Source organism: Schistocerca piceifrons, chromosome 5, assembly GCF_021461385.2.
Source record: "Schistocerca piceifrons isolate TAMUIC-IGC-003096 chromosome 5, iqSchPice1.1, whole genome shotgun sequence".
Lineage (NCBI taxonomy): Eukaryota > Metazoa > Arthropoda > Insecta > Orthoptera > Acrididae > Schistocerca > Schistocerca piceifrons.
Genome location: NC_060142.1, coordinates 591,330,163 through 591,342,272, shown reverse-complemented (window position 1 = coordinate 591,342,272; position 12,110 = coordinate 591,330,163). Strand labels below are relative to the sequence as shown.

The following is a 12,110-nucleotide window of genomic DNA, read 5'->3' as shown; positions in this document are numbered from 1 at the left end:
GTTGGGGTAGGTGTACAACAGCTCAAAGAAAGCAGCGGCAACTGCAGAGGACAGGAATGTGGTACCTGCAGAGTCACTTTTGTGAATTGTTGGTATTGTGCACAGTGCACAATGAAATGGAGGAGCGAACTGGCATAGGAAAATATAATAAAGGAAGGAGGAGACTGTGGAGAGGAGGGTGTGGTTGAAGGATGAGTCAAGTAAGCAAGTAAGGGTCATGAGATCAGGCATGGAAATGGGTGTAGGAGATGTGGTAGCAGAGATAGAGAGGCCAGGAAGATTGCAGGATTGTTTGATGTTTCGTGAGGAAAATTCCCATCTATACTCCAGAGAAGCTGATGTTAGGGTGGGAGACATAGATCCAAATGGTATAGATTGCGAAGCACCCATTGAGATCAGCATGATGTGCTCAGAGCAGCACATTCTGCCACTTGGTCATAGTTTGGAATTGCTCATTTATTTGGGTGGCATTATAGGATAGACTAGAATGTTTTTTAGATTGGATGGACAATAGAATACCATTTTGGGAGGGGTGAGAAGGCTTTTATGTAGAGTATTCCTCATTTTCAGATGCAATTATACATAGTCAAAGTCCTGACAAAAGGTACGGCTGTTCCAGGCCAGGGTGATGAGGGGGGTGGACCTTTGCAGCTAGTTTGATTTATTAATACAGATCACAATTTTATACAAACAGTTTTCATATAGTCATCATTTCATAGAGAAAATATCTTTGACATGTTTCACCTGCTAGTGTATCACCAAGTTTAAGATACATGTAACATGCACAAACATTTTGGCTTAGGTTTTGCCTTGAGTGTTACTGATATCAAGTGAAACAACAAGCTTACTGTTACCAGTCACTATTAATTTAGTTCTTCAATGCACTTCAGAGATTTGAAACTCCGTCACCAGGTGGATTTATGTTAATTAGTTATGTTTCCATGAATTTCCCATATGAACAATGGAATGGTCCTACTCACAAAAATGCCAGCAGTTTGTACCCTCCTTCAGCTTGAGAGTATACATATCAGTTTATATTACAAATTGTATTTTATCTGCATATTATTTTAAAGCAGTATCAATTAGTATTTCAACCTATACCTACTTACAACATATAACAGTTGTAATCTTAACAACACGCAGCTCTGGCATAACTCGCAAAACTCAACAGATCTACCCAAAAGCCAACAGTTTGTACCCCATGTCGGCCTGATAATACATAATTTGTATCTGTTTATATTATTAAGAGTTTATTTACCTAACTATCCTTAATTCCTCATCATTGTATTAATTCAACATTTACTTAGACAATGTAATAGATGTAAGTCTAACAGACCCACAGCTTTGGCATAACCAGAGCTTTGCGCTCCTTCTATCACTCCTTTCATCCTCTCTCTCTGAATCCCAACATAAATTGTTAAATGTGTAACTTTGTCACTGTGGACAGCAGAATTATTACACTTAATGTTTTCAATATGTCACCTGATTACATAAATGAGTACAAAGTTTATATAGCTTAAGCTTCACAGAAAAGGATTCATGTACCAATTGAAATATTTATTCAAATATATCTATTCATCTACTCAACCAAAGATCTCCACAATACTTTAAGACTTACTCTGAAATAATGGTTTTGTTTTGTTATATGTTCTTTGTATAATATTTCTGTTTTTCATATGTTCTTAACATCTCTCAGCTTTTAGACTCTGTCTTTGTTTACAAAGTGTGTGAGTTTTCATGTGATGTATTACGACAGAGAAAGGAGTGCGACCACTGGAGGCATTCTATTTTAGTTATTTTATTTGCACATTTGCAGTCAAATAATTCCATATAACCGTGTTCTGAAATAGTGTTTTTGTTTCTCTACTAGACAGTGCCAAAGGTTTACAAAACCCTTTATATACATTAGAAAAATATCATTATAATAGAGGGAAACATTCCACGTAGGAAAAATATATCTAAAAACAAAGATGATGTGACTTACCAAATGAAAGTGCTGGCAGGTCGACAGACACACAAACAAACACAAACATACACACAAAATTCAAGCTTTCGCAACAAACTGTTGCCTCATCAGGAAAGAGGGAAGGAGAGGGAAAGACGAAAGGAAGTGGGTTTTAAGGGAGAGGGTAAGGAGTCATTCCAATCCCGGGAGCGGAAAGACTTACCTTAAGGGGAAAAAAGGACGGGTGTACACACACACACACACACACACACACACACACATATCCATCCACACATATCCATCCACACATATACAGACACAAGCTTGTGTGGATGGATGGATGTGTGTGTGTGTGTGTGTGTGTGTGTGTGTGTGTGTGTGCGCGCGCGCGAGTGTACACCCGTCCTTTTTTCCCCCTAAGGTAAGTCTTTCCGCTCCCAGGATTGGGATGACTCCTTACCCTCTCCCTTAAAACCCACATCCTTTCGCCTTGCCCTCTCCTTCCCTCTTTCCTGATGAGGCAACAGTTTGTTGCGAAAGCTTGAATTTTGTGTGTATGTTTGTGTTTGTTTGTGTGTCTGTCGACCTGCCAGCACTTTCATTTGGTAAGTCACATCATCTTTGTTTTTAGATATATTAGAAAAATATCATGTGTACATGCAGAATAAGAAGTGCTTTGGAGGAAAAAATATAAATAGCATTCAGAAAACCATATATTTGTGATCTTGTCACATGATAGTCATTGATGTATTCAGAATAATATATTGTTGTGTTATGTATCAAGAATTGTAAACTTCGCTGTTTTTGTATATTTCCAACAACTCATTTGATGTTTATTATTATTATACACCAAAGTTGTAACACATCTCACATATCATATTAATCCACAGAGATCCGCCTCATTGTGAAGGTCTAAGTCTTCGAATCATATCATGGAGATAAGTTAAATAGTGACTGGTAACACTGAACTTATTGTTTCATTTTAAAAACCAACTTCTTAAGTATCTAACTTTAGGTAAAGACTTTGGAAATACATTTCATTTATTGAATGTATCTTCACACTAACTAGGACATCAGAATGAATTTAATAATATGGTTAATGCTTTATATACATAAGTCTGTGTGTTCAAAGTTGGCATTGCAAAGTTAATACATATTATTCCTAAAACAGAGTCTGGCATGGCTGGCACAAAGAAGATCATCTTTTTTAGCATGCATTTAATATCCAATACTTTTTTAAAGAATCACTATGACAGAAACCTTCTTTTTACGTGGCTACAAAAGATGTGTTCTCTCATCCCAATACTCTTTATTTCATCTTAATATATTGTTTGAAAGGTCATCTTCAGTGTCAGTTTGCTGCATTTAACTAATTATCAACTCCATTAGTGAGCTTCTAATCGTTTCTGACGACACGAGACAGTGTGGTACTGGGGTGCAAGACTCACACGTCTCTCGCAGTTGACTTACGTATTGTGTGTAGCCGATCTTCTCCTCGGGTCAGATGGCTATGTCGATCTTCACAAACTCTTCTTCCCCAAAGACTATAGCTGGTTAAAGGAATTTCAAAATAGACTTGTTTTCTACTCTAGAATTATTCTGTACTCTCAGGATACTTTTTGTTCAACTCTGTTATATTTTCATCTCCACAATAAAATAACTTCACAAGTTTCACATAATCATTCAACTCTCACACGTCAACTCCATCTTGGACCATTAGATACTAACAGATACAATTACAATATGCTTGGTTTAATAACCACTATAAAACCAGTTCTTGCTTCTAGCAAGTCCAACACCAGAAAATCAAAATGTAAGTGTCTTTAGTTCAATACATAATTCATTTGTTCACAACAAATATAGTCATTACACCATCAAGGAATAAAGCATGCTTGCTCCTTGTATTGGACATACAGTTTCTATGGCATGAGCAGCAAATACTTGCCCACGCCAATCAACCATCACTATTGCAGTATTCTCCCGATACATGTCCATCCTGCACACACACAGAAACCGGCAATGAGGTTGACACACCTCCACTCTCTCACCCTCGTACTTAAAATATCAGGTGTTCGAGATGGTGGAAACTCAGTGTCTCTAGAACTTACACCGAAATTCTCAAGGCACTACATGCTCAAGTTTGACTTTTCTGTAGAGCATCCTAAAGTACTAACAAATCATTATTCAGAAAGTGTACCTACACTCTTCCAGAACTAACAGTGTTGTTAGTATTTCATTTTCACTCTTTGTAATCAGCAAAATTTTTGTTCCTGCTGCATCATGATCCAAAACTGATTGTAATCTCAAGGATCGGGACACATTTGAGTATGCCTGCTGACTACAAATTCAGAAACTGTTGACACTGAAACTGATGTGTTTATATTTTTGCTGTCAGTTTACTTCAAATTTCTTCAATTTCCATTGTGATTCAATCCATTAACAAAAGTCCCAAGAGAAAAGATATTATTGTAATTATTCGTAAAGTAATGAGGACCCAAAATATGGAAATATATTTCCCTTGCTGTCATTTTCAGTGAAGTTTTTAATTTACTCAAAATGGCAACAACCATTACAGACTCTTCAAATTTTAAATGATTCTTTCCTCTTATAACACAATGAGGACTACTTTCTGACACTTGAGACTGAATCAGAATATGTAACTTCTGTTGGCAAAAGCCAGGTCTGTTTCTAGCAAAGGATGTGGTCTGTTTCCTATGTCACAGCAGGTAGGCTTTTTCCCCTACCCCTTCATGTAAGTTGGCAACAGTCCTATTTTTTGTAGTCAAAAGCTAGAGGGGTTGCCTTTGAAGCCTTAAATGCTCAGAGTGCCACCATGTCATCCCCCAGGTAGTTTGAGCTTTGATAAGGATGAACAGATTCAGCTCCGTTAACATTGTAGAGTCACTTTATTATGGGCACTTACTACCTCGCACTTATAGTAACAGTTTAACTGCTGTCACCTCGAACAGAACATACAGATGTCATTCACAAACAGGCAATGCCTCATTCGGTTTGGTGGGTGCCACTATCTTGCACTATAGCCACAAAATGGCGATACCAGCCATGTAAAAAGGGTTGACTGTGACCTGTCCCTTTTGTCCCATGGGATGGTACCTTGTGGTTCAGTACACTCGGTGTAACTGAATTCTTTCATTCAGTCTTCACCTAGCACATCACTGGCATCTGTATAGTCCAAAGATCTTTGTATCAGGTTATGTGGTTTCTGTGCACTTTTGCTAAGGTGTCTGTACATGTAGTCTGTGGCCTTTAGTGTTGCTTAATGTCAGTGAAGGTGGCCCTCAGCTGAATGCTGTCTAACTATATCTTCACCACCTCTGCAAACTGGGACACATTCCTTTAATGCTAGTTGCCTGGAGTGGGAGTACTGTTAACAACCAGTGAGAAGGGCAGCACAGTATCATCTTCAGTCCAGTGAGATTAATTGAAGTGCATGTGGTCTTGGGAATTTGGAAAATTTGTGGAGAAATTTTCACCATAGACAGAAAAAGCTTTATTTTATATAAATTACTGCAGTTTGCATCTAGAGCATTATTAAATTTATTTATTTACAATCATAATTTTGTTTATTGTACCATAGTCAGTTTGTAGCTCTTATGAAGTGTGTCAGATGCATATTTGTTCATCTCCAGTTGTGGAAAATTAGAAAGGAAGGTCTGGCCATTCAGACAGCTGGATGAAAGGGACACCCCCTCATGTGAGGATGAATGGAGACAAAATGATGATGAAGCCATCAGAGTACAATAGTACATAGTTAAGCATGGTGGCAGCTTCAGTCCAGAGAGATTGAACAGTATGAGAAGTAAAGATGGGTTAAGGGATAGAGAAAAGAGAATTGAAATGAACAGAGCAATTAAGAGCTAGGAGGAAAGTGATGAAGAAGAAGGAGAAATCAAAAACAAAGAGAAATATTAAGATAAAAAAGTAGTAATGTAATAATTCTCCATAAGAAAGCAGTAATAAGTCCACAAACTAGAATACTTTTTTTTTACTGTTATACGTATTATGACAGGTACTTGGAACTTTGGCTGCTGAGGCTAAGTATTGACTAACCATTCTGTCGCCTTGTAATTAAATCTTAGAATTGCTGTCTCTTTGTGTCTCATAAGTGGCAGGAAGGTGAATAGAAACCCCCATTACAAAGCCTGAAAAGGATATAGGACAAATTTCTTTTGTAATTTCATGTTCTGCCCTTGACTGGAATCTGAAGACAAATCTCCACCTGCAGTTGGTTACCTTTGTTTCTGAAATATAATGGTTCATTAATTGTGAATATGAACTAATTAGTTAATATAAACAACATATTTTTAAGCTTTAAATACTCCTTTTCTTGTTTCAGAGCGTGACATTGTTATAAAGTTACTGTGGACTGTGAAAAGAAACACAAATGATCCTTCAACAAGTGGAATTATCACTGACTCAAAGGATTGGGTTATTCAGGGGCGAGTAAATAATGTCAGAAATCCAGAACTTGATAAGTTGCTAAAGCTGCTGAAAGGAGACAAAGGAGAAAATTATGTTGTGTTGCATGATGTGCTTCCAAAATTTTTAAAAGTTACAAATAGGGAGACAGCTACGCCTGTGACGCAATTTATGTATGGGAATGGTATGTATAACTCTTAATATTCTTTCACCTTTCATAAATGTTTTTAATTTTTTTTTTTCAAGTACTATAACAGAAGGAAACATATCTGAACTTTGACAGTTATACTAGTGATTGAAGTGTCAAAATTGTCAGTCACAAACTTACAATTTGTGAACCTGACAGACTTGTTCAAAAATTGAGATAATTAATTATGCAGCACAGTACTATGTACTACATTTTATAAGAAGTAATAATTGTGCTTAGATCTGTTTTGTGTACTTGAAAAGCCCAGATCTAAAACAGCTGAGTGTACTACTTACATTTTAGTTATTTTGATACTTGTAACAACAAAGTGCTTATCTCACTAAGGCTATTACTAAATCATCTTACTTTCATTGGTCAGACAACCCTATGCAACACATGCTGGACAAGGACAGAACACCCATAGGTAATGCTGCGTAATTACAACAAAATGGAAGGGATAGATTGTTACCCATCACATAAGGAGACATTGAGTCACAGATAGGCACAGTGGAAAAGAATTCTAGAAATGCTCAACTTTTATACTTAGTCTATGATCAGATGTAGAAAACTCACACACAGTCTCACAAACACAACTCTTACACAGTATTTCTAGAATTCTTTTTCACTGTGTCTGTCTGTGACTCCATACCTTCTCTATGTGACAGGTAGATCTATCCTTTCCATTTTTTACTTATTCCATCGTGGATTTTCCATTATGTGTGCAGTTATTGTGATAATATCAATACTATAAAAGTATACATTAGGACAAAGCAGGCTCGTTGCCACTGTGATTGTTTTATATGAGATCGGTGTCTGAATGGCGCGCACTCACCTTCTGATGTTTAGGGTATAAGATATAAGTTTAATATTAAGTGTGAAAATCTGGATAAAGTTAGATTTGGCAATACTAAAATGTAACAGTAATGCACACCATCTTATGCTCTCCCCCTGCCCGATTCCTCCTCCAAATAAGCATCTAATTCCGTTTTATTCATAGAACAAATAGTTTATGAACATTCACTCTTCTATTCTATTCTTCTCTTCCATTACATCTTACTAGCCTCTGAAAGCTGCCCCACCTCCCGATATCGCTGTATACAACACATTATTTCCATTATCTGTACCAGAGGGATGGTGTGTTGCTTCCATCTGCATAGTGTAATCATCACCAGCTTGCATTTTTTCATTTGACCTAGCATTATGGGTCTGCCATTATCACAGCTGTTGTCTTGGTGTAGCTTTTTATGACATACTTTGTCATTTTCTGAAGCACAATTTGATTTCCCGAGGATCAATATTAATTACTTGCTCTTTCTGAGTGTCAAAAATTGTACTGTGTAGATTATAATTTGTAAAAAAGCTGTAGTTTTATATCTATACTTAAAAATGTTTCTCTATGTGTCATAAATTAAGAAATTATTCATGGAACATGAAATGTTCTGGTGATCTTTTCCAAAACAAATGTCATCCTATCCCACAGATATCATTGTCTGAAAAAAAGGAATGTTGTACTTATTTTGAATCTTTCATGAGACTCAACTAGAGTAGCATATTTCAGGTACTGGAGTTTCAGAAAAAAATCATTTGCCACATGTTTACTGTGCTGGTAGAATATCGTGATCAAGGAAATTATGTAGGCTGTAGGTTGCAGTAGGTACTGGGAGATGAAAAAGCTTGCACAGGATAGAGTAGCATGGAGAGCTGCATCAAACCAGTCTCAGGACTGAAGACCACAACAACAACAACGAAATTATGTCTGTTAACTAGAAGAATGGGTAGCTTTGAGGGATGAAGTAGTGAAGGCAGCAGAGGATCAAGTAGGTAAAAAGATGAGGGCTAGTAGAAATCCTTGGGTAACACAAGAAATATTGAATTTAATTGATGAAAGGAGAAAATATAAAAATGCAGTAAATGAAGCAGGCAAAAAGGAATACAAGCGTCTCAAAAATGAGATCGACAGGAAGTGCAAAATGGCTAAGCAGGGATGGCTAGAGGACAAATGTAAGGATGTAGAGGCTTATCTCACAAGGGGTAAGATAGATACTGCCTACAGGAAAATTAAAGGGACCTTTGGAGAGAAGAGAACGACTTGTATGAATATCAAGAGCTCAGATGGAAACCCAGTTCTAAGCAAAAAAGGGAAAGCAGAAAGGTGGAAGGAGTATATAGAGGGTCTATACAAGGGCGATGTACTTGAGGACAATATTATGGAAATGAAAGAGGATGTAGATGAAGATGAAATGGGAGATACGATACTGCGTGAAGAGTTTGACAGAGCACTGAAAGACCTGAGTTGAAACAAGGCCCCCGGAGTAGACAACATTCCATTAGAACTAATGACGGCCTTGGGAGAGCCAGTCCTGACAAAACTCTACCATCTGGTGAGCAAGATGTACGAAACAGGCGAAATACCCTTAGACTTCAAGAAGAATATAATAATTCCAATCCCAAAGAAAGCAGTTGTTGACAGATGTAAAAAATTACCAAACTATCAGTTTAATAAGTCACAGCTGCAAAATACTAACACGAATTCTTTACAGATGAATGGAAAAACTTTTGACAATGTTGACTGGAATACTCTCTTTCAAATTCTAAGGGTGGCAGGGGTAAAATACAGGGAGCGAAAGGCTATTTACAATTTGTACAGAAACCAGATGGCAGTTATAAGAGTCGAGGGGTGTGAAAGGGAAGCAGTGGTTGGGAAGGGAGTAAGACAGGGTTGTAGCCTTTCCCCGATGTTGTTCAATCTGTATATTGAGCAAGCAGTAAAGGAAACAAAAGAAAAATTCGGAGTAGGTATTAAAATCTATGGAGAAGAAATAAAAACTTTGAGGTTCGCCGATGACATTGTAATTCTGTCAGAGACAGCAAAGGACTTGGAAGAGCAGTTGAATGGAATGGACAGTGGCTTGAAAGGAGGATATAAGATGAACATCAACAAAAGCAAAATGAGGATAATGGAATGTAGTCGAATTAAGTCGGGTGATGCTGAGGGAATTAGATTAGGAAATGAGTCACTTAAAGTAGTAAAGGAGTTTTGCTATTTGGGGAGCAAAATAACTGATGATGGTCGAAGTAGAGAGGATATAAAATGTAGACTGGCAATGGCAAGGAAAGCATTTCTGAAGGAGAGAAATTTGTTAACATCGAGTATAGATTTAAGTGTCAGGAAGTCATTTCTGAAAGTATTTGTATGGAGTGTAGCCATGTATGGAAGTGAAACATGGACGATAAATAGTTTGGACAAGAAGAGAATAGAAGCTTTCAAAATGTGGTGCTATAGAAGAATGCTGAAGATTAGATGGGTAGATCACATAACTAATGAGGAAGTATTGAATAGGATTGGGGAGAAGAGAAGTTTGTGGCACAACTTGACCAGAAGAAGGGATCGGTTGGTAGTACATGTTCTGAGGCATCAAGGGATCACCAATTTAGTATTGGAGGGCAGCGTGGAGGGTAAAAATTGTAGAGGGAGACCAAGAGATGAATACACTAAGCAGATTCAGAAGGATGTAGGTTGCAGTAGGTATTGGGAGATGAAGAAGCTTGCACAGGATAGAGTAGCATGGAGAGCTGCATCAAACCAGTCTCAGGACTGAAGACCACAACAACAGCAACAACTATACTTTCTATTAATTTTTTAAAGTATAATCTTGTGAGGTATGGCTTCAGTTGCTCAGTGGATAAGTGGCAGATTATAAATCCAGAGGTCCAGGATTCGATACTTATGAGGAGAACACGACAAGTGCCATTATTCTATTTCCCAGGAACTTCATTCAGTGGAAGAGGAGTCAAAATAAATGAACATATGTCTCGGCTTACCCATACATATTCGACAATTTCTGAAAAAAATGATGGTCAAAGTTTTTGAGGTACTTTATGTGCCATTTACCATGCAATGTCCTCAGTGAAATGGTGGTTTGGTGGTTAGTGTCAAGGTTTTTTAATTTTGCGCCACTTGTTCAAAACCTGATTATTGTTTTTATTTATTTTATTTTTATTATTTTCATTTGTGTACCCATGTCCATAGAAGGTTACTGCATGAATGTTTCTTATCAAATTAGGGGATACAAGGGAGTGATAGTAGTAGTAAAATTACAATTGGATTTCTCAATAAGAGTCATACGTTTATTGTACAGTACATATGTGTATAGTATGTTGAGGAGTCACAAAATTTTTAAATTATTGTGTTGTAATACTTCATTCTCATAATAATTCTTACATTTTGGCGTGCAGTCTAAGGCGTCTTGCCACGGTTTGCATGGCTTCCCCCGTTGGAGGTTCGAGTCCTCCCTTGGACATGGGTGTGTGTGTTGTCCTTAGCATAAGTTAGTTTAAGTTAGATTAAGTATTGTGTAAGCCTAGGGACTGATGACCTCAGCAGTTTGGTTCCATGGAAGTTAACGCAAATTCCTTTTATTTTATTCAAATGTTTATTCTTCAGGAAAATTTAGTGCATTTCCTGGATGGTACCAACTGTAGAAACATTCCAAAGAGAGAACATATTGAACTGCAGGCCCTCTCTAATTGGTTGGATATGGCAGTTCAAGGACCGGAAGAGGGCAAGAGCATATCACCTCCAGTTGGACCATTCTTAGCAAAGCATTTCAGTATTCGAAATGACCTTAAAGTTGAAGACAGTTTTACTTTAATCTTGCTCTACAAGAGACTGGAATTAATGAGGGCTAATGATTTAGACCATATTCACAATATGAAACAAAACAAAAAAATTGTGCTTCCCATACACCACCCAAAACTATAAGCTTAGCCTCCAGAACTTTCCATATTGTTTAGATCCAGTAAGAAAACTGCAGAATTTTATGCTGTAAGAAAAGCTACTTTCCATGGAAGTATTCATAAGGATCCATAATTTAGCACAGTATTAGATCAAGGAAGCACCTAATATTCAGCCAAACATCCATTACAGCCAGTTGGATTATGGTGTCTCATTACTTGTAATATTGTATATCTTGTACAATAATTAAGTAATTTTTTTGTTCTTTCCATTCAGGATATTCTTATTTTATTGCTTCAAATTTTGCAAATAATAACTTTGATAAAATTTAATTTGATTTTCATGAGCAGAGGACGAGCGATCATACCGAACTGTTTTCATGAATCTCTACCATGGACAGTTTACGGACCTTCAAAGCACGCAGCAATGGTGGGAAATGACAGAGAACTGCAGTGATATCAACCATAAGCTATATCTCCAATATCTACCATATTCAGACTGTGACAGTCTTGTCATTTATACATTCAATGATAAAGTGTTTCCAAGGACACTTTCATTCCTTTCTGCAGGAGGGTGAGTAACTTACTACAAGTTTTCCTGCTCCAAATTTACAATCGTTCCCCTCTTACATAGTATCACCCTGTTCATGTGGTTAATAATATATAATAATTCGTGCTGATTTGGAGAACAAATAGAAATAAACAAATGTAATTAACAAAACATTTGATTTGGCCAACAATGGTAGTGGACGTAAAATCAGTACTTACTTATTTATTGTGAAATACTTTTTTTTATTTCCAATT

At 37.0% G+C, this 12,110-nt stretch overlaps 1 protein-coding gene across 1 annotated transcript in view; it reads left to right on the top strand.

Annotated features, from left to right (window-relative positions):
- Positions 1 to 12,110, top strand: part of LOC124799297 (piezo-type mechanosensitive ion channel component) — a 715,678-nt gene that overhangs the window by 683,053 nt on the left and 20,515 nt on the right. The window contains exons 44-45 of the mRNA XM_047262884.1: positions 6,303 to 6,569; positions 11,658 to 11,880. Of these exons, the coding sequence (XP_047118840.1) occupies positions 6,303 to 6,569; positions 11,658 to 11,880 (490 nt within the window). The remainder of the gene's footprint in view (positions 1 to 6,302; positions 6,570 to 11,657; positions 11,881 to 12,110) is intronic.